At 48.8% G+C, this 25,327-nt stretch overlaps 1 protein-coding gene across 13 annotated transcripts in view; it reads right to left on the reverse strand.

Moving 5' to 3' along the window:
- The window catches only part of Itpr1 (inositol 1,4,5-trisphosphate receptor type 1), a 391,805-nt gene that overhangs the window by 121,871 nt on the left and 244,607 nt on the right, over nucleotides 1-25,327 (reverse strand). For all 13 annotated transcript variants that reach the window (XM_058572993.1, XM_058572995.1, XM_058572999.1 and 10 more), the window contains 7 exons: nucleotides 24,004-24,114; nucleotides 21,505-21,600; nucleotides 18,677-18,799; nucleotides 17,380-17,484; nucleotides 13,958-14,150; nucleotides 7,960-8,082; nucleotides 2,473-2,648 (listed from right to left, as the gene is read on the reverse strand). In XM_058572993.1, coding sequence (XP_058428976.1) covers nucleotides 2,473-2,648; nucleotides 7,960-8,082; nucleotides 13,958-14,150; nucleotides 17,380-17,484; nucleotides 18,677-18,799; nucleotides 21,505-21,600; nucleotides 24,004-24,114 — 927 coding nt within the window. The remainder of the gene's footprint in view (nucleotides 1-2,472; nucleotides 2,649-7,959; nucleotides 8,083-13,957; nucleotides 14,151-17,379; nucleotides 17,485-18,676; nucleotides 18,800-21,504; nucleotides 21,601-24,003; nucleotides 24,115-25,327) is intronic.

Raw genomic sequence — 25,327 nt, forward strand, 5'->3', positions numbered from 1 at the left:
CCATCTTCTATCTGCATCTTCCCCTGTCTGCTCTGAGCATCTGTCTGAGCTCCCCACAGCACAACAGGGCTCACCACCCCGTCCCTCTCAGGACAACGGCACGCTCAATGTGCAGGACACCAGCCCAGCCTCCCCCAGCTCTCAGACCTCCAGCGTTCCTCCTCTCTTTATCTACGACCATCTTCCTTCTCCCATATGCTTCTGGTGGTTGGTCTGTCTCTCAGATCTCCTCTAAATATTAATAACTGTCTGGCTCTTTCCTCCTCTAGCAATTATTATTACACAAGAAAATTGTCTAATTTGAGACTTTCCCATAAGCGATTTACATTACAGAAGTGATGACCACAGGATGATTAAAGTCTGGAGTAAAAGAGAGTGAGGCAGTCCAGAGAAGACGACCTCTAAGACACTGAGGTCTTCCTTTCCATCCATCTATCGACGCACCCACCCATCCAGTATTTCTTCATCAATAGCTTCCTCTTGCTGTTGGTGATCCCCCTCCCCACCAACATCTCTCTGCCACTTCTGGCCAGGCTTTTCCATATGTGACAGTTGACAGGATTAGCACATCTTGTCATCTCAAGCCCAATAAGTCACCAATGTGAATGTGTTTTCACCACGAAAACTCAATATTTTCATGACTTCCTTTTAGCTTTTAGCCAGTGTTATTCTTCTCTCAGTCACCCTTGACTGGAAACCTGAAGTCCTATTGGTCTCCTCCGTCACACAATGCCTTCTTGTCCTGAAGAAGAGGACCCAGCTGCACCTCGGTGGGGGAATGCCCTGACTCTGAAGCCCCACCCAGGACTCTTTCCTTCCCATCAGTGTATACTGTACACTACGACCTGGGCTCAGGCTGGCCACACCTGATCAAAATCACCCCAGGGCCTCCCTGCCTCCGGAGTCCACACACCAATGATGACCTTTCTGAAAAATACCTTCGTGTGTACCAATGGCTTGGCTCAAAAACACTTCTCACCAATAGGAACAGAGTTTCCCAGCATCTACTCGATGCAAAACCAGTCCCCAGTAATACTTAAAACAACAACAACAGAAACAATCACAGGCAAACGTGGGAAACACAAATATGTGAGTTCCCTTTCCTGGAGACTCAAAATCCATATAAGTATATTAAAGTCTCTGAAAAGTCCTCTGGTCAGAGATACCCTTCAATTTTATTTAATTTCTCACAATGACTTGACTACTTTTTTTTTTTTGTTTTGACCCAACATTTATCAAGTCGGGTCATACTTTAGAAATGTGGACCTGAGGATGAAGTCTAAAAGCTTCTTCCTAAAGGCGACTCATACACACAACCACGAATGAGGTCCACCTCAATCTCTAACGATCTCTGGCTCACACCCAGGTGTCCTCGCTGCTCTGCGCTGGCCAACGAGGCCTACGACAACCAGAATGCTCTTCTCGGTTCCTGTTCTCTGGCTGTGCCCTTCAAGACACAACTTAACCCTGATTCCTCCCGCTAAGCTTATCTTCTCGACATGGTCTCCTCTCCAGAGTTCTTGCTGCCTGCGCCATAAAAAGACCCAGTTGGGGACATGGTTACCTTATTTGGTAAAACCACCTCCACTGTTGCACAGGGACCTCAGCTTCCTTATACACTCGGGATACAAAACTCTGGACGGTACTTTCAGACACCGATAGTATCTCACATGGCCAAATTTCATCTTTCCCCTCACCAGACACCCTGTCCCATGAATGGATTGACGTCACTTACCTCCACCTCCCGATTGCTCCTGAAGAGGCACGGGACTTCTCTCCAGCGTACCAAAGCAGCATTTCCCGCAGCACCACCGACTCACTAACTGTCCCTGGTGCTCTTCTTACCTCTCCAGCTGCTCCACCAGCTCTGGACACTCCCATTCACCTCTCTCCTCTTTTCTACATGGCTCCCACCAGAAATGGTGCGGGGTTAATATCTGCTTGTTTGACTTATGGGCAAACCTTTGGCCAGATTGCCGAAGCTACCTGAAATCTCAGCATGTATCACCCTATCTGCCTCACTCCCGGGAGGGATAGTCCCTAAAGTTGAGCCTGTCGACGCCTGGATGATGCACCAGGAGGCTCGAATGCCCCAAGAAGGCCGAGAGGGAGTGTGCAGCCGTGACCATCTCTTCCTTTTGTTGTTTTATTTTTGATAATGGGGGACTGAACCCAGAGGCGTTTTACTACTGAGCCACATCCCCAATCCCCCCACCCCACTTTTTTTTTTTTTGAGATTGGGTCTTGCCTATTTGCTGAGGCTGGTTCTGAACTTACGATCCTCCTGCCTCAGCCTCCGGAGTCACTGGGATGACAGGTGTGCTCCACTGTACCCAGTCCTTCTGCTCTTTTAGCAGCTGACATAGGCAAAATCTTTCTTTTTCTTGGATTGAAAGCTGAGGCTAAGATGCCAGGCACCCGAACGGAAGGCGTTAACCCATGAACAGCAGCAACCAGGACACTCATACTTACGTTGAACGCTCCCAGCAGAAACAACGTGGGTTGCAGCCCAACTGAAAATATCAATCGTAGAATTGTGGAAGCAATCAAGGCCCGGATGCCATGGGGCTTGGGTAGGGCAATGACGATGGCCAGGGAGATTAGCATTGCTGTCCACAGGAGGCCTGACCAGTGTGGCTCCAGCGTCCCTGGAAGGCAGAGCAGGGCTCTCAGGGATCAGTGCTTTCCTGGAGTGTGGGCAAAGGTCAAGGCAGCTCTGCTAACGTTTTCTTCAGTCCCCGGCTAGCCTTGTCTGTTCCAACTGTCACCTCAAACTCTCTGCCACGGATACATGCGGTCACATCTGTGTTTTCAGACTTCCCAGCCACCACCACACGTTTTTCCCCACGTGGGGAACTCTTTCTTCCTATGCATGGTAGGTTTAGCTGAGAGGTGACCCCTTCTGGGAAGTCTCCCCCACCCCTTCCTCCTTGCAGAATTTACAATCCAGCTGTTCCCTCCAGCTCCACATGATCAATGTGTGTTTCTCTCACTCTCCAGACTCTAAATTCCCCGAAGGAAGTGTCTGGTGCCAGGAGGCCCTCACCAAAGGCTTGTTCACTGACTACAACTCATACCTGGGTCCCGACTCACTCTCAGGCAGGACCAACAGGAAGCCTGAGCTTACTTTCTATTAAAAGTGATGCAAAGGAACACTGCAGGTCCCCTGCCTGAATCGGATTTCTTCAAGGGAAAGAGGAAGACAATTTCCGTATCATGAGCATCATCCTACAATTAGATTATCCCTGCAGTCAAAGAGACTCTACCACTTTTTGTCATCTCTTGCTATTGCAAGTTCTATTTAGAGTGTCCCACGAGATGGCTTGGTTATATAACACGAGCCAATGTGGCTAAAAATACAGTTCTGTAAAACACTCATTAAAAAAAATAAAACACCCCTATTGCAAATGCTGTCACATCTTGAGTCTCCTTCGGATGTAAACAAGCAGCAATACATGATTAAGGCCACTTATATAAAGGGGTTTCACATCGTCAGGATGGCTGGGATTGCAGCACCGTCCAGGGAGAGACCAGTACACAGACTCCGGCTCTTGCACAAGCTGCTGGCCGCCCTCTGCACTGAGGCCACAGATGCCTGCACAGATGCACTGTCTCCCCCCACAACTCTTCCCCCAGACCCAGCCACTTCGCTCCCAGCCCCTTAACATTCTTCAAAAGGAAAAGCTGATTAGAAATGAGCACGAAGAGTCACAAGCTCTTCAGAAATCCAAAGTGTCACTTTGTGCACATTTAACAATTACTGAACATCTTATTGGCCCCTTGTTGTTAACTGTCATTTAATCTGTCCTCTCGACTATGCTGTGAGGTTGCTACCGGTAGCTCTACTTTTTTTTTTTTGCAGTGCTGGGGATGGAACCCAGGGCTTTGCGTGTGCTAGACAAGAGCTCCGCTGTTGAGCCACATCTCTAGCTCTCCACTTTACTCTGAAGGAAACTGAATCTTGGGTTACATATTTTGTCCAAAGAGAGAGTGTGAATGGCTGGAGTTTACATGTCTCTAAAGTTCATGGTGTGTAATCATCATTTAAATAAAAAAATCTACCCATGCCAGGTACAGTGGCACATGCCTGTGGTCCCAGCAACTTCGGAGGCTAAGGCAGAAGGATTGCAAGTTTAAGGCCAGCTGAGCAACTTAGTGAGGCCCTAGGCAACTTAGCGAGACCCTTTCTCAAAATTAAAAAAATAAAAATTGCTGGGGATGTGGTTCAGTGGTTAAGCACCCCTGGGTTCAAGCCCCAGTGTCAAAAGAAAAAAAAAAAATCACCTAATTTAAAGGTTGGATTTGGTGAGTCTTGGCAGTGTATGTAGCCATGCCAGTTGAAACTGGGCCCACAATTGAGATACAAAATATCATCATCCTAAAGTTTCCTTGTACCTCTCTGCTTTCCATGTTTTGCCCCAACCCCTCCCACTGATGTGCTCTTCTGCTATGCTAGTCTTTCATTTTCTAAAATTTTATAAAAATGGGGGGAAAGTACACAAGTAGGTAGTCTTATGCACCTGAATTCTTTCACCTATCAAACTTTTTTGAGTCAGTCAGGTGACTCTACTGATATTTCATTATTTTTATTGCTCAGTAATATTCCATAGAATGGATACACTATAACTTACCTATCCATCCATCCAACAATGAAAGGATATGTGGGTTACTTCCAGCTTGGAGCTGTTATGAGTAATGTAACCAGAACACTCAAGTGAAAATCTTGGAGCAGATATGTTTCCATTTCTCTTGGACTAAGGTGAGGAAGGAGACTGCTGGGTTTTAAGTATAGGTGTAATTTTATAAGATACTATCATACTGCTTTCCCAAGTGACCGTGCATATCAGCATATGGCATATGAGTGTTCTTCTGGTCCCACATCATCACCAGTACTTGGTATTGTTGGTCTTTTTAGTTCACCCATTCTAGTAGATTTGCAGTGATGTGTCATTGTGTGTGTGTGTGTGTGTGTTTAAATGTCTTTTTTCTTTAATATTTATTTTTTAGTTAGGTGGACACAATATCTTTATTCTACATTTATGTGGTTCTGAGGATGGAACCCAGTGCCTCATGCATGCTAGGCAAGCACTCTACCGCTGAGCCACAAACCCAGCCCTCATTGGTTTTAATTTGCATTTCCCTAACAACTAGTAATGATGAATGTCTTTTCACGTGCTTATTTGTATGTATGTGTGTTGATGTTGTTGTTATTATTATTTACAGTGCTGAGGATCAAGTCCAGGGCCCTGCACTTGGATAGGAAAGAGTCCTGCCACTGAGCTATGCACCCCTGGTCCTATGTATCTTCTTTTATGAACTCTCTGATCAGATACTTTGCCCATCATTGTAAATGGGGCAGGCTTTATGTTATTAAGTTTTAAGGATTCTTCATATGTTGTGGATATAAGTCTCTAATTAGATACCTGTTTTCTAAGTATTTTTCTCCCAGTGTCTGGCTTACCTTGCATTTTCTTAAGCACATGAACACCACTTAATATCTCAGTCTAATACATATAACCATATATGCAGATCCTGAAGAGGCCAATGTAAAAACCTGTCTCCCCACTATAAAAGCCGTGTTAAAAAAGAGTGCTGGATTCCAAAAAGCAACTCTAGAATTTCTAGACATCTTTGAGACAGCTGGAGAAATCTGAATTTGGACAGACTATTACAGGATTTACTGTTAGTTCTGTTAGATATGATAATGACATGGTGATTATACAGATTTTAAAATATGCTTATAAGTTAGAGAGGCACACTGAAATATTTATGGTCAAAACAACAAGATGTCTAAACTTCTTTAAAATGTTTCAGAAAATATAGCAGGGGGATAGATGAAACAAGACTGGCAAAATGTTTATTTTTAAAGCTGGGCTGATAGGTACATGTGGGTCATTATATTGTGCTGCCTACTCATGTGTGTATTAGAAAACTTCCATATAAAAAAGTTTAAAAAGTAGTACTGCATTTGCTTTAATCATGATGGCATGCCTACAAATTCAGGAAGCATCTGAGCCTGCCCAAGTGTCACGCTTTTTAAAGACTTAGCTACTCACCAATTCTGATTTTTGTTGTTGTTGTTTTGTGGTGTTGGGGATTGAACCCAGGGCCTTGTGCATACGAGGCAAGCACTCTAACAACTGAGGTACATCCCCAGCCCCGACAACTCACCAATTCTGAAATGAAAGGGGATGGAGGGGGCTGGGGAGATGATACTTTTGAAAAGGAGCTTTTAAGGCCACTGCTGTTCTTGGCAGCCATGTCTGATGAGCCACAGAATCACATGGCACACACTATAAGGTCATTATTCACAACCAAGAGGGACATTTTGGAAATTCTGTTCTTAAGATGCCAAAAATCCTTGTGTGTGTATGTGTGTGTGTGTGTGTTTTGTGGCAGTGGGGATAGAAACAGAGACCTGTGCATGTGGGCAAGTGGTCTACACTGAGCTGTAACTCCAGCCCCTAACAGATATGGATCTCAAAAAAATATTTTCAGGTCAATGGACCAGATGTTATTTCTAGTCAGGGTTAATACAAGCCTTCTCCTCCAGAGGTTTACTGGTTAAGTATAGCAAATGCCTTCAACACATGTTACAAAAGGAAAAAATAACCTGAGGGTGAACTGATGTGCTTTAGGTAACTTCAGTCACCATATGGTGGAAGGACAGAAAGGGCCCCCTTAGGTCACACTGACCTCCCTTCCCTCCCAGGAGATCTGGTCCTGCTGTCCCACATGCCCACCCCATGAAATCCTGAAGCCCATGTTTTCCAAACAGGAAGCCTTGTCTCCCATGGGTTTTTAAGATGCCAACTCAGAGGGCACCATGTTAGAGTTAGAAGGACCCTCAGCAATTAGCTCATCCAGTGGGTCTCAAATTTGATGGGAAAGAAGCAGGAGGCTCCAGGGAACCATGACTAGGTTACTAGTTTTCCCTGAATTCTGCAGGAAGTTCAACAGCCACACTCAAGTCTCCCAGCCTCTAGCTTGGTGTCAGTATCCAGAAATGCAGAGGCACGTGACCAGGAGCCAAGGAAGTGGCCTGCCCGGAGGTGGAATGGCAGGGCCAGGCCTGGGCGCTAAGTCTCTGGACTTCTTTGACCACGAATTCCACTGTAGAAAGCTTAACACTGAAAGGTGAGGCCTGTCAACCCACTGTCCCCAGATGCTGGCCTGAGTGCTGCCACAAATAACCAGAGAAGAAAATGGTTACAGTGAGTAATAAAAATCTCTTTGAAACATTTTTTTTTTAAATCAAAGGTAAATACAAACATAATCAAGGCAGTGGCTAAATAACCTGTTTTGACGAGCAGGAGTCAGTGCCTCCATCACAGCCAATGGAGTTCTCCACTGAACCCTCTCCTGTTCACACCCCTGCCACCTGGCAGCTTAGTGAGGGCAGACACCCCTCAGAAAATAGCTTGCAGCCCTGTGTTTCTGTCAGACCTTTTCAGACATGGGTGCTCATGCTTCCTGAAATAGCATTTAAAAGAAAAATGCTGCTCGGCTCAGTGGCCACACCTGTAATCCCAGCAACTCGGGAGGCTGAAGTAGGAGGATTGCCAGTTAGAGGCCAATCTCAGCACCTGAGCAAGGCCACGTCTCAAAATAATAAATAAAAAGGACTAGGGATGTGGTTCAGTGGTGGAGTGCCTCTGGGTTCAATCCTCAGTACCCCAAACCAAAACATAACAACAAAAAAATGGGGTTAAGATGATATTTCAAGTTCAATAACTCCTTCTCTTTCTTTCTTGGCTAAAAAACACATACATAGTAATAGATTATTTAAATTATTTTAAGTTAGACTTAAAACTAAAAGCTACCATCTCATTCTTGCCTGAAAATGGGGACCTGCGATCCTAAACGTGGCATAAATGCTTCCAGGGACAGTACTAAGGGTGTAGGTCACAGCTGTCCAGTTGCATCTACTCATTTTTTCAAAATTTAAGCCATCGGTACCTCCTCGCACTCCTTTAAACGGGTAGAAGAAGGCCACGAGCAGGTTCATCAGGACGGCCAGGTTGAAGGAGATGCTGCTCCAGAAGGACATGTTGCGGGCACACCAGTAGAGGACAGGCTGGGCTGTGGGAGGGCAGAGGCCATGTCAGAGAGCTGGAACTCCACAGCCCCTCCTCCCCTCCGTCCCCTCCAGTCCACTTGTGCCACTGGTTTCCTTCTCAACAGTAAAAACGATCATTTGTTTCCAAATTGGCACGCAGTGACATCTCATCGGTTCATTTCTATTTGGAGAACTCGGGAACAGAAGGCCTATTGGGGGACACTGAAGAGGAGGAGGAGACAAGTTGGGACATCTGAAAGCCCTGCGTGCCCCAGTCAACAGCACCAGCTGCAGGGGCTGGGGGTCATCCAGGGTTCATGCACGGAGGGCCTAGTTCCCCTCGGGCTGCTGGGACCGGATGAGATGCCCAGAGAGACCCAAGAATTCAATTAGGTCTCTAGAAATGTCGGGGAGACACAGCACTCAGAGTTGGTCCAGTTGGGCCTCAAACAAGGACTGGTCCCCTTTTCACATCCCTCCTGGCTCTTAATGCCCCACAGCAGAACAACAATCCCCTTCCCAACACTGAGTCACTTGCCGCTTCCCTGAAGCCTGATGGTCACTCTCAGGGGGCCGGGGAAGCAGGAACACAGGCTGCCGACTAGGTGGTCAGCTTGGAGTCCACGTTCCCAGCGGCTCCAGGAGAGAAAGGGTGTGGCACCATGTGTCACACAGGGGCAAGGCACCCTGTGGAAACCACTGCCTTCTCAATCCATTGTGCCCTACGGTGACACCATGTGGGCTGGATAGTCTCAGAATAACAAGGCTGTGTCCATGCTCGGCGGCTCCAGGGCACCTTTTCCATTGGTGCCAGGGTGGAGCTGATTTCAGTGTAGCACTAGCATCTCACTCAACATCAGCCTCCCCAGAGACAATGGAGCATGTGGGCAGGGGTCCCTCGCATGCTTTTTTTTTTTTCCCCTCCTTCCCCAGTGAAGTCATCATTTAACTTCAGCACAGAGGCCAGTGACAAACCCTATGGCCCTATAATGATACTTGCAGCTGCCAAGCCTTTGGAAGCTTCCCTTCTGAACTAAGTTAGGGTCCAACCAGACAGATCCCTGGGTGCTTAACAATCGCTCACAGCAGGTCTGTACTTGGTAAGAGGCGCTGTTTCCTAACTGCAGAGCCGCAACCCAGCCTTCAGATTAAGAGGCCTCATTTAACACACAAGGGAATGCCCAGCAATGCGTGGAGGGTGTGGCAATGCCATCACCCAGGGGATCGATGCTCTGGGGTCAGTGCCGGGGATCAAGGTAAATGGCTTGTGTGACCACTCCAGAGAGGCCGACCAGGATCCGGCCAATCACTGGGTAATACTTCATCTTGAGGAAGCGAACTTGAGAAGAAAGATCATCTGGCTTTGAAAACAAAAGCAACTGCGATTCTTTTGGGGCTGATGCCCCCTTTCTGATCTAGATACGAAAACTCCAGAACTGGAGGGAAGAGATGAACGGTAAGGAGGTGCTGAGGCTAAGGAACAGGCACAGAGTCGCAGCATCTCTCCCCATCATGGATGTACCAAAAGCAGGTGGTAAGTTGCGGGGTTGGGGAAGGAGCCGGCAAAGCCCAGGATGGTCAGAGAGCCAATGTGAGTGTCCGTCGTAGGATACCTCAGTACAACCTCGAGAAATGTGCAGTTCACAAGTACATCTTATTTTTATAAAACTAGCATTCTACTTAAATTGTGCTACCATTTTGAATCTGAACAAACATTCAGCCCTTTAAACCAAGTGGCATTAATCCAAGAGCAAGAAGGTACATCGAGACCCACCTGGAGGTGCCATCTCTTATTTCCTGGGGCACGTGGAACAGTATTCCATCCACCTGCCTGGACCCTCTCCTTCTTCCCTTCCCTGTCCTTTGCATCCCAGTCTGGTGATGGTTCTGTCTATACAGGTGCTGTCCCTCAGGGCTCCCTGTGCTCTCTGTGAGGATCTAAAACCATGTCCACAAGGTCTCTGATGCTCCTCCCTTCACAAGGTGTGGCTAAATTCCCCTCCCCTGAGCGTGTGTGGAGCCAGCAACTCACTTCTAATAAACAGCACACAGCACAACCGCTGGCACCTGACTTCTAAGGGTAGTCACGAAGGGCTCTGTGGCCTTCCTCACTCTCTGGACTCGGCCATTGGCTCTGCTGGGTTGTGAGAACTTGCAGCAGATTCACCCAGAGGCCCGTGTGCAGGGGAACTGAGGCCCCTGCCAACAGCCACCTGAGTGAGCTAACAACAGGTGGATGTTCCAGTCCAGGCAAGTGCACAGATGGTGGCCCTGGCTGGGGTCTCAGTTGAAACACTCTGAGTCAGAACCATCCCCCTAAGCTACTCCCAAATTCCTGACCCCAGAAAGAGGTGAGAAAAATCAATATTTATTTTTTCAAGCCACTAAAATTTGGTGGGTAACTTGGTACACAGTGAGGAAATGCAATGAACATGCATTCTACAGTAGGCAAAATGATGGGCCCTAAATGTCCCTATCCTAATCCTCAGGGCCTGTGACTGTCTTACCTTACATGACAGAAAGGACCTGTAAGTCCTTGCATGTGAAAGACGGAAGCAGGAGATTCAGAGCCAAAGCCATGCAGCACAAGAAGGGTTCTGCTAGACACTCTGGGCTTTGGGGAGGGAGGGGACAAAAGCCCAGGACCTCAGGCAGCCATGGCTCTACCAATTTGATATCAGGCTCGTGAGAATGGTGTTGTAGGCACCAGAGTTCGTGGCCACTGGTTTCAGCAGCAAGAGGAGACAGATACATCTCCCCTTCCTGCAGGCTCTCTGGCTGTGCTAAGTCCCCACTTCCCATCTAGATGCTATTCCGGTCCCACCTGTCCTCCCAAGTCTTCCTTTCCCATATTCACATAACCTGCCACTGCCTGATTACAGGCCTAATCGTAATCAGCTTGGTATGGAAGCCACTTAAAATATGCCTGTGTTCTCTGCCCCCTTCCAGAGGAAGGAGCCACGACCTTCGCATGTTGGGTTCTCCACTGTAACCTGCAGCATGTTTTCTATGTCCTTGGGGGCTAAAAGTTGCCTGGATCAACAACATCCTGCCACGTCCAGCAAGACAGTGGGATGCCGTGACCCCAGATGGGCGAGTGATTTGACTCACTATACCTAGGACACGTTTTGGTGACACTCTTTCCTAGCCTTTTGCTTAAAGGAACTGGGCTTTGCTAGCTGACCTGGATTCCACATATATGCGTATAAGCAGCATTTCCCAGCTCTGTGCCCATCAGAGTGACAGTCACAGGGCACAGGCGTCAGCATGTGCAACTCTATCTCAGTTTCCTCTTCTAGTTTTCACAGCCCAGTCTGGACTTCACCAGAGCTGTGACCTTCAGGAAAGGATGTCAGAGCGGGAGGCAGAGGCAGGATGCAGGTGGGAAAAGGGTGTGTGTGCCTGCGTGCCTGCTGCGTGTGCTGGGTAAGCAAAGCAGAGAACAGGGTTTCTACAGGGCAGAGCAACTAACTGGGTGTCTCAGTTGTTGCAGAAGAAAACACTAAGCAATGTTAACAGTGGAGTCTCGGCTACAGATGTCCCAAAGCACAGGTGACGTTCAGTAAAAGGTAAAGCTGAGCTGCTATGTGAGTAAGCCAGAAAAGACCTCTTCTGCAGAATTACTAGAAGAGAAGACAGACCCTTGGAAGGGGAGAATGCATTTCAACTTCACTGCACTTCTAATGAGTATACTTCTCCCCTCCCTAGATACGCAAATCATGTTTAATTCAGTTATTATTTTCAATTTCTCTCTTACCAGCGGATAGCTTTGAAGCCAATTAAAATCTTCCAGTTGACAACTATACTTGTGTTTAAGCTTCACAGAAACAAAAACTGTTTTCCAAAAACAGAAAGACTGAAAATAAAGGAAGGCAGGAGTGACACTGTGATATGAATCTGGGAATGCCGAGATGGCCATTCTGGAATAAAAGGAGTCCAAGAGGTCATCCTGCTCCTCGCCTTATGGATGAAGGTCTGGGAGCAGTTAACCCACCTGCTGGGGGCCACAGAGCTGGTGGGTGGCAGAGAGAGAATGGAACTGGACATCCTCCTCCTTGGGGCTGAGGTCCCCCCAATCCCCCCAGCTGGAGACACCATCTCAGAAAGAGTGAGACATGAGACACCTTAACAGAAAGGTCTCTGTTGGTTTACCAGATTTTTAGAGAGACTAACACACACATACACCCCCTATATATATATGGATTGACGAACAATTCTGGGAGAAGAAATATATCTGATCCACTCAGCAGCCACATTCACTGATAAGTATGAAATTAATCTATAAGGTTTGGAGGCATGAAATCGGGACCATTCCCTAAAGCTGCGACTGTGGAACATCGCGCTGACAGGCAAAAGCCACAAAGCAGTTCTCTCCTCTCTCTAGCACAGAACTAGAAAGGTGAGCCCGAGGCACGTGGGGCTTTTCTCCTCCTCGTGGCAGGGGCATCTTTTTCTTACAGCCCAGCATGGTGCTATCAGGAGCGCCAGTGTTCACCGTGATGCCCGAATTGGAAGAGTGTCAGAGGAATCCACAGGAGGCTCCAAGGACAGGCTGACAGCGGTAGAATCGCGCCTGTATCCTCTGAGGTCTGTACCAAGGAGGATACCCATGCTCGCTGCTGTGAGCCCTTGCTCCCTGGGTCAGGCTCGAGACATGTGGGTACAGGATGGTGTGGCCCAGAATGTTTTAAGATGCCCCTTAGAGACGGGCGAGAATGGAATAGGGATGAGGTGAGGTGGGAATAGGACCTTTTGGCCAATCTGCTTGGACAACCTTCTTTGTCACTAGCAAAGCTAAGGATGCAGGTGGGTGAGGAGAAAAGCAAAGCAGCAGCAGAGGAGGCATGTCTGGTCCTCAGATTAGCAGGGATCAGGGAGAGGACGAGAGTTCCCCGAAACTGACCTATGACACATCTCTCCCCAACCCCAGTCGCACCCCATAGAAAGAGCCAAGAAGATCACAGTGGTAGCTGGACTTCAGCGTTTCAAATAAAAGCCTGGCTCCTGACAGACAGAAATAAAACAGGATCCTTTTTGAGTTGGCCACAACAGCTGGTGCCAAGCTTGTCGTTGGGGCTGAAGGACCACATTAAACCCCTAATGAAAACCAGGAGCAGGGGAGCCCCCTGCGGAAGCCCTATAAAGGTGCCTACCATGAGTCATTTCAGCCAGGCCTGCCTGGGCCTCTCCACAGAACTCACTGGAGGGCAACCATGTGTCGTACATAAAAAGTTATTCTACTGCTCATAAAATGATTGAGAGCCTCAAACCTGAGCTCCTCAGTATGAGGGGAAACATGGGAGTCTCCAGAGCAGGTGTGCTAGTAAATGAGCAATCAGGCCGAGTGCACTTCCTGCCCACTGAACCATCCTGGGCGCTCAAGGGCCTGGTCTTTCATCGCTCTCTTTATTTATTTATTTATTTATTTGGTGCCAGGGATTGAACCCAGGGATGCTTGAATCACTGAGCAACATCCCCAGCTCCTTTTTAATTTTGACACAGGGTCTCGCTGAGTGATTTAGGGCCTCCCTAAGTTGCTGCAGCTGGCCTCCAACTTGCAATCCTCCTGCCTGAGCCTCTTGAGTTTCTGGGATTACACCATGCCCCACCTCTATTTCTGACATGGAGATTACAACAAAAAAGGGCATTCTAAGTCATCCATGGAACTGCCACACATCCAGTCAGGACAGATGCTACATGAAGGAAGCCTCTCTGGGGAACTGCCACACTGAGGCTTGGCCCCATTTATCAGCAACTGAAGGGCCACTGGCCTCTGGGAAAGCACATAGATGACCCCCACGTGGCTTCTCTTGGGAGGCAGAGGCACCCCCCAGCTCGAGTCCATGAGACGCCCAGGACCACACCTCTTAGGAACAAGTCCCCCGCGCTGGGACCCACCTCGCAGCTTCTTCTGCCAGTTCATTTCGTTGAAGAGGTCTTCCGAGCGCAGGAAGAAGTCGTTGATCTTGCTACCCTGCTCGTCCCGCTCCGTGGTGTAGTATATTCGCAGTTTTGACTCCTTGGTTAGGAATTCACATATGCTGGGTACTGGGAAGACAATCTGTTCCATCGTTCGGTCTAATCGGACAATCTGGGGTAAAAACAAAGGAGAGACTCAGCGGTCGCCTCCGACACCTTGTGCAGGCTGCAGGCTGCTGGAGGACTTGGGGTTAGAGGTTCAGAACAATAAAGAACAAACTTTTCAGATTCCATGACTTTGGCTGGGCCGTCTCTCTCAGACTAATGTAAAAACCAGTTCTGGTTAACTCTGCTTTTCTAACCTCAGATCCCATTCGTTTTAATGTGACCAGCTTTTACCTGAAACTCACATTGCGTTTCACATACATATTCACATGAGGCTGCTATTGCCCGACAGAACTTTCTCTAAGATGGGATGGTTCTCCATCTATGCTGCCCAGGAGGACGGCGGGCTACAGGTGGCCTCTGGGCATTAGCGTGCATGCTTACTGCAACTGAGGAGCTGAATATTCCGTTATATTTCATTTTCTTCTCAGCAGCCACACAGAACTCTCACACTGGACGGAGCACTGATGGGCCACGGTGTAACCTAAGATCCTTTCTCAGATAGCAAAGCTGAGTTATTCTGCCAGAGGAACTTTATGCAGAGACCTTTGGTTTACATCCCACTGCAGTGACCTCCTACCTCTTACCTGTCAGGGCATCTAAAACGTATGGTATGTGAGCCAAGGTGTCCATGTGATCTGGGATGGCCTCATTGTCTTCTAAGCTAGCTTTGTTGGGCCCCTGGGGTGCCGGTTACCTTAGACAGGTTCAGGGAGCAGAGAGGACAGTCTGTTCTGATTGTCCAAATTCTAGGACACTGTATAGTCCCGGGCAGGTGTAGAAATTTCAAAAGGACAATGGGCCACAGGACAGAGGAGGCATGACCTCTCTTCAGTTTTCCTGCTCAGAAGGTGGAGAAGTCAGGTGAGGCCCAGGGCCAAGGCCCTATAATAAGAGCTGGTTCTTATTCTCCCAATTACTTTGAAGCAAGAGACACGACTCAGGTCACGGCGTGGTGCTGTTGTGGTGTGGGTGCAAGGTGCCCCCTAAAAGCTCTTGTGTTCACGCAGGAATCCGCAGGGTGAAATGACTGGACTGAGAGCTGCAGCCTCGGCAGTCCATCCTAATGGGCTGATGGGGTCCCAGTGACTGCAGGCAGGTAGGGTGTGGCTGGAAGAGGTGGGTCACTGGGGGTGTGCCCTGGAAGGGTGCATCGTCCCTGTGGCCCCTGGGTCCCCTCTCTCCTCCTCTGCCTTCCTCCTCCCTGTCTGCTTCCTGGCTGCCATGAGCTGAGCAGCTTCCCTTAGCTGGGACCTGGTGTCATGATGTCCTGCTTTGCCATGGGCCCAGAGCAATGAGACTTTCTAACCATGAACTGAGATCTCTGAAACTGAGCTCCAAATAATCTTTTCCTCCTCTAAATCTTTCCTATCAGGTATTTTGGTCACAGTGACGGAAAGCTGACTAACACAAGTGGGAAAGTGTCCCAGAGGTGGGACGGGTTCCCAAGCCCTGGCTCCATATTCTCTTAGGGACGTGGTCTGTAGACCAGTGCTTCCCAAATCTAGCTGGAACTCAGGTTTCGAAAGCCTCTGTTCTCACACTAGTTCTGCCCACGACCTAACCTCATAGAACTAGAATCACAATGTGAGGGTTAGTGACCAGAACCTGCCTGGGATCCAGCTCTCCAGGTAATTCTGATGTAAACAGGGGGCAGGGACCATTCTGCAGTGTCCTGCTAGGGAGAACCTGTCTGCTCCACACAGTCAAGCCACTGGGAATCAGTCCTGCCTTCTTCTGAAGGACACCATGAGAGACGTGCATCTGGGCTCAGGAGGAAAAGGAGCAGGAGGAGTTCCCGAGCCCGGGGCCACCTAGCCTGACTCCCAGTGAGGACACTGGGGCTGTAAAGAAAGCCCCAGGAGGTGAGGAACTGTTCCCTGGTTCCCTCAGGTAACCCCAGGGAAAACCTGAGGGAAGGGGAGGGTGTTGGCCAAAGGCAGGGACATCTAGGCATTTCTGTCCTTTTTTAAAAAAGCCACTTAGAAGTGGGAGGCAGGAGAACTTCTCTAGTGTTCCTCCAGCCTCTAGTGGTCTTCTCCCCAATAAACAAGGAGCTCAACAAAATGACCTCTAAGGTTCCGGTCTCCTCTGACATTCTATGGCACCAACACCTAACACGTGTCTTCCAAGGGTTCCAGAGGACAGAACTGGCCCTGTGGCCAAGCTTCTTGACATGCATGATGAATCAAGAATATGTGCTCACCTACTCTGGCACATGAGCGGAATGATACATTACATTAGGATGGCCTCGAAACCTGATTCATCAGAGAAGAACACATGAAAAATCTCCATCTTGAACATGCTCACTGCTCAAAGGAATGTGCTGCTAGTCCTTGTGAATGTGAACCCTCCTTTCAATGCTGATGCTGAGCTTGGACATTTCCTTGTTGGCAAAACGTGACACATCATCCCTTACTGCCACAGGCCTGGAGATGGAAGCCCGTGTTCCCTGGGATGCTAAGAGACAATTCAGGGGACATAAAACGCATCCCCAGGCTCGGGGGTCAGACAGACGGGGATTAAAATTCCAGCTCTGTCACTGACAGTTGGAGAAGGAACAAGACTCCCCTGAGCCTTACGGCAGTGGTTCTCCATGTGAAAAATGGGGACATTACCAACCAGTTCAAGGAGGATTATTAGTAAGACCTTTTTGTTTGGTTTAACATGCAGATGTGACTGTAGTGTCGCTGAGTGAGGCTCCCCAGTGGTCCCATCGCCCTGGGGTCCAGTCTGGACTTCTCCCAGGGATGGTGCACCAGATCTGCAGGCTCGGGGCTGCCCCCTCCCTTCAGCTCCCTGAACTGCAGCCTCTGGGCCTTGCTAATCTCCACCCTCCGGAGAATCTCCCCTCCCCGGGTCTGAGAAGCTCCTCGCCGGTTCATGAGGATCTGCACTCAGAGGCCACTTCTTTAGAACAGGCCTCCTGGGCATTGCAGTCTGCAGCACGTCCCCTCTGCTGGGCTTTCATTTATGCCACGTCCTTGTGGCCTGGCCACAATCTGTCATGAGATGTCTCTGTACGGCTCTGCTCAGAGCCCACCTCCTCTCCAGCCCTCAAGCGACACGACAGTGAGCCATCACTGGTTAATCCACACCTTACGCAAGACCTGGTATAGAGGAGGCGCTCACAGCACCTTCACTGCTCAGATAAAGAATGTGCACAGGCCCGGCACAGGGCATTGCTCAGTGGAGGCCTCAGCATTGAAGGTCGGCGCCAGGCTGACCGTGCTTACCTCGATCTGCGCCGTGTGCTTGGCATAGAACTCCAGAGCTTCGTCTCCATCCACCTGGCCGCCAGGCTTCAGCATGGTCTGAAGTTCTTTGTTGTGCCGAGCCAACTAGAACGCAAGTACAGAAACACAGGGGCGACGTCGTCTCCACAACAGGAATGCATGAGCTCTTTCTAGCTACGAGTTTCAAACAGTGCATTGCAACCAGCAGCAAGCGGAGGGCAAAGGAGCTGGGAGGCTTGCTACCTTCTCTCTAGGTGCCTCTGCACAGGGGTTATTTGGAGAGCCTGGTAGAAAAGTCCTAGAAGCTCATACAGGGTCCTTGCTTCCCCTTGATTTCATTTCTTTTCTTTTTTTCAGGGGGTGGGGGTAGCAGAGATTTAACCCAAAGGGACTTGGCCTCTGAGTCAGATCCCCAGCCCTTTTCATTTGTTATTTTGAGACAGGGTCTCGCTAATTGCTGAGGCTGGCTTTGAACTGGTGATCCTCCTGCCTTGGCCTCTGGAGCCGCTGGGATTACAGGCCATGCCACTGCATGAGGGTCCCCTGATTTCTATATAGACAGGAGGGTTTTCTGGACAGTCCTGCAGAGCCTCCATGTGGAATGTTCAGAAGCCCTTTTGGAGGTCAGATGCTAATCATGGGGTAGAAATGGGGTGGGGACCTACCAACCTCGGGCCCAACCCCATCATTGCTTATAGCCAGGTCTCTGCTCCAGGGACAAAGGGGACAGGAAACAGGAGCTGAGTTATGGCCTGCCCAGACCCCCCCCCCCCCCCAAAATCCAAGAGACATCAGCACCCAGAAAGAGGAGGATTAAGAACCTCCTACAGGGAACAGGATTAAGAAAGGAGACACTGGGATGCCAGGGCACGGGGCATCACCCTATCCCCCAAGGCAGAAGGAAGTCCTAATGACAGGTTCCCACGGACCTCACATACGGCTGGGGGGGAAGCTGGAGTTTACTCCTTTAGGTTGTTGAGAAACTTGGCTGTATTTATAAGAAAGGCTGGGACGCCTTTCACAGGACTCCAGACGAGATCATAAACCACCGACTGTTACTGCCCAGGGGTGGGTGCTTATAAGGGGGATTTCCAAGTCTGTGACCCCAGCACAGAAAAGTCCTGGGCCTCAGATCAGATGCCAAAACTCCCGGGAGCCACACTCTCATGAGTGCAGCCGGCCCTCAGAGAAGGCCGTCAAGGAGGGCCAGTCCCAGGCCCACAGCCCTCAGGGAAGGCCCTTGGGCTTGGAGTGGTGGCCTTGGGCGCAGAGTCTGCAGGGGCGTAGGAGCTCATACCTGGTGGGCTAATATGTAGATGTTGTGCCCCACGTTCCTGGGGGAGGCAGCTCCATCCTCACCGTTTTCTCCATCCTCAAATTCGACTTCGCCTTGCATGTAGGCCTTCTTGATCACTTCCACCTGCAAGAAGGGCCGAGGGGACCCTCTGAAGACTGGCGTCTGTAGCACCCAGGTGGTAATCTCCCCTCCCGGGCAGATGCTGCTCACCCAGTGCAGCAGCATTTCCTAGCGGGCTTGGAACTCAGCCTCAGAATCCTTCCTAACACTGCTGCAAGCAGTCGAGACCTTTACCCTCCACAGACAAGGAAGCAAATTCATTCACTCTACTTGGAGCAAGAGATATTCTATGGCTCCTAATTTAAAAGGGGGCAATGGCTATAAAAGCACTTTGAAAAGGCAAATATGATACAAATGTAAGTTAGAAGCCTGAATTTTCCTATCTCCACATTTCTTTCCATCAACTCTCCCTAATCCCAATTTTGTCCTTTTAGGAAAAATCTGCTAAGAAATCCATTTGTTTTTAGAACAGCTTGTTTTCTTTTCTTTCTTTTTTTTTTTTTTGTGCTGGGGATTGAACTCAGGGTCACTCCACCACTGAGCTACACCTCCGGCCCTTTTTGCAACAGGTCTTGCTAAATTGCTGAGGCTGGCCTCAAACTTGTGATCCTCCTGAGTAACTGGAATGTGCATAACCGTGCCTGGCTGTGAAATATTTTTCTTATTCAGTTCCCTTCCCCCACAAGCCTACACTATGTGAAAATAATAGACAACTAGTAACATCTATTGACCGCTTCTCCTTGGTGCCAGGCACCGTGCTTACTATTTTCATGTTCTTTTTAAAAATGTAATGCTCATAGGGCTGAGGCTCTAGTTCACTCAGTAGAGTGCTTGCCTCGCATGCGCAAGGCCCTGGGTTCAATCCCCAGCACCAACAACAACAAAAAAAAATTTAATGCTCACAAACATTTTATAAAGTTATCAGAGGTTTCATTTCTTTATGGACAAAGACAGTAAGAGAAAAGAACACTGATGAAGTCACAGTTAATGAGCTCAGACGCCTTCACAGTGCCACAGCTCTGTCCCTGGTTCTATGCACCTGGCTTGGCTCATGCCCCCAGCATCCTGGAGCCTTTCTGTCCCTATCTTGCTATTTCCACTCACCTCATCTCCCAGGGAGCAGGAGCTGAGTCTGCCTGTATCCAGACCCTGCCCTAGTGCCCAGCACGGTGCCCTGGCTGATGGAGGGCCTGGCCAGGATTTATTAAATGAACAAATTGTTCAGGATTTCATCATTTAAAGAGTAAGAACACCTCCACCCCCTAAGTTGTATGAAAGATTCATTTTTTTTTTTTGTTTGCTGGTGTTTTGGCTTTTTTGATGGTTCAGAAGGCAGTTTAGCCACAAGGCAGCAATCTGGAATTATTTCTCATTACCCAAAATCAAGCATGTGGAGAGCCACCCATTTCTGCACCGAGGCCAGTTCAGTCACTGGGTTGAACTTTGGAGACAAAGCCTCCTTCTCTGAGCTTTGATTCCTGCCAAGTTCCCTCCAATATCCAATCAGGCAGACAGCATGTTGTGTAGGATGCAGGGCCACAACACGCACAGTGCACACATGCACACACACTCTGGATATCTGAGCGTCCCTCTATCTAGACACTTAGAGCCATGTTTGTTCCAGGAAGTCCGACTCCTCCCGTGAGCCAGAATGATGTTCTCCAAGCACAACGGGGCCAACCAGGAACTAGAGGCAGCCACAGCATGGGGTGCTGACATTTCCCCATCCAGGACAGGCCAGAAGAGCCGGGTGCTTTCTTAGTTCACGAACGGGATCTCTGCAAGGTCATGCTGACCCTACTCAAGAAAGATAACCCCAAGTCCCCAGCACTCCCAGTTATACAAGCTGTTACGCAAACGCACAGAGGACTCCCAGCTCGGGCTGAGACCTTACTCCCTGACCTCGGAGATCAAAGAACTGGGCTGCTCTTAACTTTATTTAAAGAAATACATGAAGGGACTTTGGCCTGTGCACATCTAGGTCAGCAGGAGGCAGAGCTGTTTTAATGCCCTCATTTAAGTCTGTCAGCTGCAGTTTGTTTGTATGGGGAAAAGTCCAAAAAGAGAGCTCTGCCCTCTGCTCATGTCACCATCTCTGAACGCTCCTCGTCTGACAGTCTGCAGCCCCAACTCCAACCTCGAAGTCACAGCCCCCTGTGAATATCACCCCTCAAAAATAAACCAGATCGTATTTTCTCCAAAGAAAACTCAAGCCAAGAAAGCACGCCAGCCATCCAAGAAACTTCTCTTCCATTGTCCAGACCACTGGCAACAAGAACGGATGTGATCTCGTCACCCCCAGACAAAGACGTGGCAAAAACATCAGCAAAGAATAGGAGTGAGCAGAAAAGGGGCTTCGATTCACAGAGGACTATCGTGTGTCAGGCACTGCACTAGGTTAGATGTGAACCTTCTCATCTAGTCTTCAAAACAACGCTTTGGCCCAGGTGACTTCATCTTTCTTTTATGAATCAGGGAAGTGTGAGGTCGGAGAGGTCAAATGGCTGCCAAAACCTCACAGTAATGCATCTGAACTTGGCCAGTGAACTTGACCATGCTCTGCACCCAGTCCTCCATGAGTGGAAAACAGAGAGGGTGGCTTCTGGATGCTCCAGGGACAGGGAACACATGTCCAGTGCCCTACGCTTCACCTCCCCACCCGCTCAGGGGCCTGAATTGCGAGTTTTCTTCATCCTTCTGGTTTGAGGAATCTTGAAGAAAGCTTCCTTGAGCAGGTCCCAGGTGCTGCTTTGATGTTCCCAACTCACCAGCTCCTTCGGCCGCATGTTGTAGAGGATCCTCTCGGCATTCTCACTGTCGTGCCTGCTCTCCATGATGGCCAGCAGCAACTTGGAAGCATTGTTCTAGTTGGAGAAAAGCCAGGGTGAGAGGCAGGGGAGATGCGAGGGCGGGGGACTCAGGTGTGCAGCCTGGCTAGACAGACAGGCATCCACCTGGTGGGGAGAGGACAGCACAGACGCTCTGCACCAGGCAGAGGAGGTGCTACCTTCAGACCCTGCGACATGCACACAATCCGATTCAGGTCAAAGAGATGCAGGTGTCAGCTAATGGAAGACTAGCAAGTATTGGAATTCTAAACCTGGGTGCTGGCGGGTGCCAGTCACCCCCCAGTCTCCACGGGGGATCGGTCCCAGGACCCCTGGGGAACCAAAACCCAGGGATGCTCAGGTCCCTTATAGAAAATGGCATGGTCTGTGCCTATAACTGAGAACATCCTTCCAAATACTTCTTCTCTGGACTATTTATGATAATACATAACACAATGTAAAGTATAAGGTCAATAATTGTTGCTGTGCTCTATTTTTTTTAGGAAATAATAACAAAAAAAGACTGTACATTTTCAGCACAGGTCCATTTATTTTTCCTCAAATATTTTTGATCCTGTGGTTGGCTGACCCTGCAGATATTGAGAGGCACACGTGGAGGCCTGACTGGGCTGTCACTCTTGGTGACAGGGCTGTGCACAGGCCCATGCCGACTTGATGCTCCTGAGGAGTGGAGTGGCAAGTTCTCTGCAGGGGCAGATGAGTGTAGAGACACTGCTGCTCAGCCCTGCAGGCCAGAGAAGACAGGCAACCAGGATAGTTCTTCGTGGTCTGAAAATATTTCCACCAGTACCCATAACTCCAAATACCATGAGAGTATAACTAACACACTTAACCAGAGTGACCCAGAGGAACACTGCCTGCCTGCCAAGCTCTGTGTTCCCATCCTGTTAACAGTGCCCGTGTGGCTACACCCTGTGGATCTTGGCTTGACCTCACTTGAGGTCCTGGGCCACAAGGATTTGTATGCTTTTTGTTTATAGGACTCCAAAGATCTTGGCTTTTTTTTTTTTTTGGGGGGGGGGTGTTCCTCCCCAAGCTTCACAGCAGCTCAGTTAGGTTGCTGTGCTGTCATAGGACAGAACTTTCTATAATTATCCTCAGATCCTCAGACTGTTGAATTAGTGGAACAGGTCACTGAAATGCTGCCCTGGAGCACATGAATGTCTCAGGGTAGTCCAGTGGCTGATAAACGGTGTGTTTGCACGATGCTCAAATCAGGTGTAAAGCAAAATTTCTCAAAAGGAGATAAAAGCACTGCCCCCACCCCCCAAAAAATCCATATACCCAAATCAACTAATTACACTCTCCACTGAAGTACTAAAGAAAAAATAAAAATAACTGTGCCTTCCATGCAGCAAACACAGAGCAGTTTTCCAGTGAACCCTGTAGTTCTGGGCCCTTCCATGATAATGATGAAGTGCTCAGTGCTGTATGTGGCTGTAAGCAAGGGTACAGATCTCAACTCGCCCCAACATGGGGACAGCTAGGAGGAAATGTGCTCAGTGACAATAACACCTTTGCACACACCACGGTGGGTTTCAAGTATAAGTTTCAGAAGTGAACCTCTTGATTTTTTTGGGGGGTGGGGGGTGGGTAGGGTTCTAGGAATGGAACCCAGGGTCTCGTGCATGCTAGGCAAGTGGTCTACTGCTGCTCTACACCCCAAGTCCTAATTCTTTGGATTCTGTGAGAACCTTTGGAACCTCAAAGCAAGGGGAGAGTTTGGGGGCTCACTCAAGAAGTCACTTTCTGGGATGGTATATGAGTTGTTCACATATTTCAAAACCAGATTATAAACCCTGCAGCTTAGGGACCTTGAAAGCACTGCTTTTACTCTGAAAAGCTATTTCAGTGTTTACAGAGAGTCAAAAGCTGGTGGTGCTTTCGTATCAACTACGTGAAGGCTTCCATCCACACATGGGTCATCATGGGCCTGAAGGCACATTCTCAGTGTACTGTCCTTACTTTAAACATTACTAGCCACCCTTCTGCTAATTCAGGACTCAATTTTTTAAAAAATGTATTATCCTGATTAAGTAAAAATGGATTTTTTGAGGTACTAGATTGGTTGAAGGTTAGTACAACCAAACCTATCCTTTTTCCTCAAAGGGGGAAAAATCTAGAAACCCCCGAGAGAAGAATCTTTCCATCGTCTCCCAGCCTGTAGCTTTTGGAATGCGGGCTTCTGGTTCTTGGATGCCAGGTTCGCTTCTCATCTCTGAGTGACATGTGACCTAACAATTGAAAAGCTGGTACCTGTCCCAAGGCCCTTATTTGGATAGTGCCACATTTCAGTGAGTACATGTGACTTGGCTCTTTCATGCAGCTCAACAGAACCGCCACTACTACCTAGCTCAGGACCCTGACTGTGTCACGACGCAGCACCAGCACCCCTCCTCTCAGGGCTCTCAAACTTGCCTTCAGTTCTAACACGAGGTCCATGCGCTTCTTCCCCAGAGGGTTGATGTCGTTGAGGATCAGGGCTGTGATGATGTCGATGCCATTGGACTCGTGGGTGGCGATGCAGTTCTGGGCAGAGAGACACACAGACATTCACACAAATGCCGGACGTAAATCAGAGGTCAAAGGCCAACAGGCTCAGCGGCTATTTCAACACAATGTCTGCTGCTCCCAGCAATGTCTCTAGGGGAGGGCTGCAATTTTCCGTGAGAAAGTGGTAAAAATAAAAGACAGATGAAAATCTCTAGTTTCAGAATTAACAGTAAACAGCAGGAAAGTCCCCATGCATGCTAACTGATAAATTGGTCTCATCTGATCCAAATAGTGCCGTGCAGTAAGCTTTTGTTCTTAAAAGGAAAATACAGTGTGTGACTGATACCAGGGTTTGAGCCCTTTTTCCCCTTTTAAAGTGTATTCCATTCCCCCTGACATCACTCATTTTGTTTTGGTGTCTTTGCTTAAGGCATAAGTTTGGAAAGCAAACTTCTGGTTTAATTCACACAATATCAAAATTAATCATCTTGCCAAAGCACAACCCCCTGCAGCCTCTTGCTTTCCAGGCCTCTGTTTGGCAGAAAGGCAAACCCAAGGTTTTAAGGAAATTCCCTGCAATGTCAAAGAGAGCCTTTCCCTGAAGCCAGGGGCATTTCTGTGCTCCTTCTCCTAGCTAGGACTGCACCATCGGCTCCATCAGGACACCAGGAGGGGAAAGCAGACCTAGCAAAACACTATTCTCACATTCCCAGGCGACCAAGGCCAGGTTTTATGCAGGCCACGAGACGTCTGTGGAAAACTACTCTCCTTGGAGTGAAGGTCCTGTCTCTCCAGGTAACCAGCACTGCACGCCTTCCTGGCCACCTGAAGACTTGCTCTGCCCACCCCAGCCAGAAAGGAGCTCCAGCATGGAGTTGTGAATCACACTTGGTCCCGCACCAAGGCTCAAACTCACCCCCTCTTCAAGATGCCACCTACAAGCCACGACCCTACCAGGAAGAGAAGTTCCGGGCTCCATTCCACAGCACACCTCCAGGGGCCAGAGACCCATCTGCTTTGCCTCAATATCCACAGCGTTATCATGGCAACTAGAAATGTCCTCATGTTGCTTTCAAGCTGTTTTGTGTGGAGACCTTGTCTCTAAGTTCACATCCCCTTCAAATAGCCTCTTTTTAATCTTTCCTGGTATTTACAATAAATCACCATTTTTCTGGTGCTAATGTAGCCCCCCTCTTCCACTTTATCACACCGACCCCTAAAAAGTCAAGTTAGAGCTGAATGTCCAACC

This window comes from Marmota monax, unplaced genomic scaffold, assembly GCF_021218885.2.
Source record: "Marmota monax isolate L192 unplaced genomic scaffold, Marmota_monax_Labrador192_F-V1.1 WCK01_AAM20220418_F8-fsc00028, whole genome shotgun sequence".
Classification (NCBI taxonomy): domain Eukaryota; kingdom Metazoa; phylum Chordata; class Mammalia; order Rodentia; family Sciuridae; genus Marmota; species Marmota monax.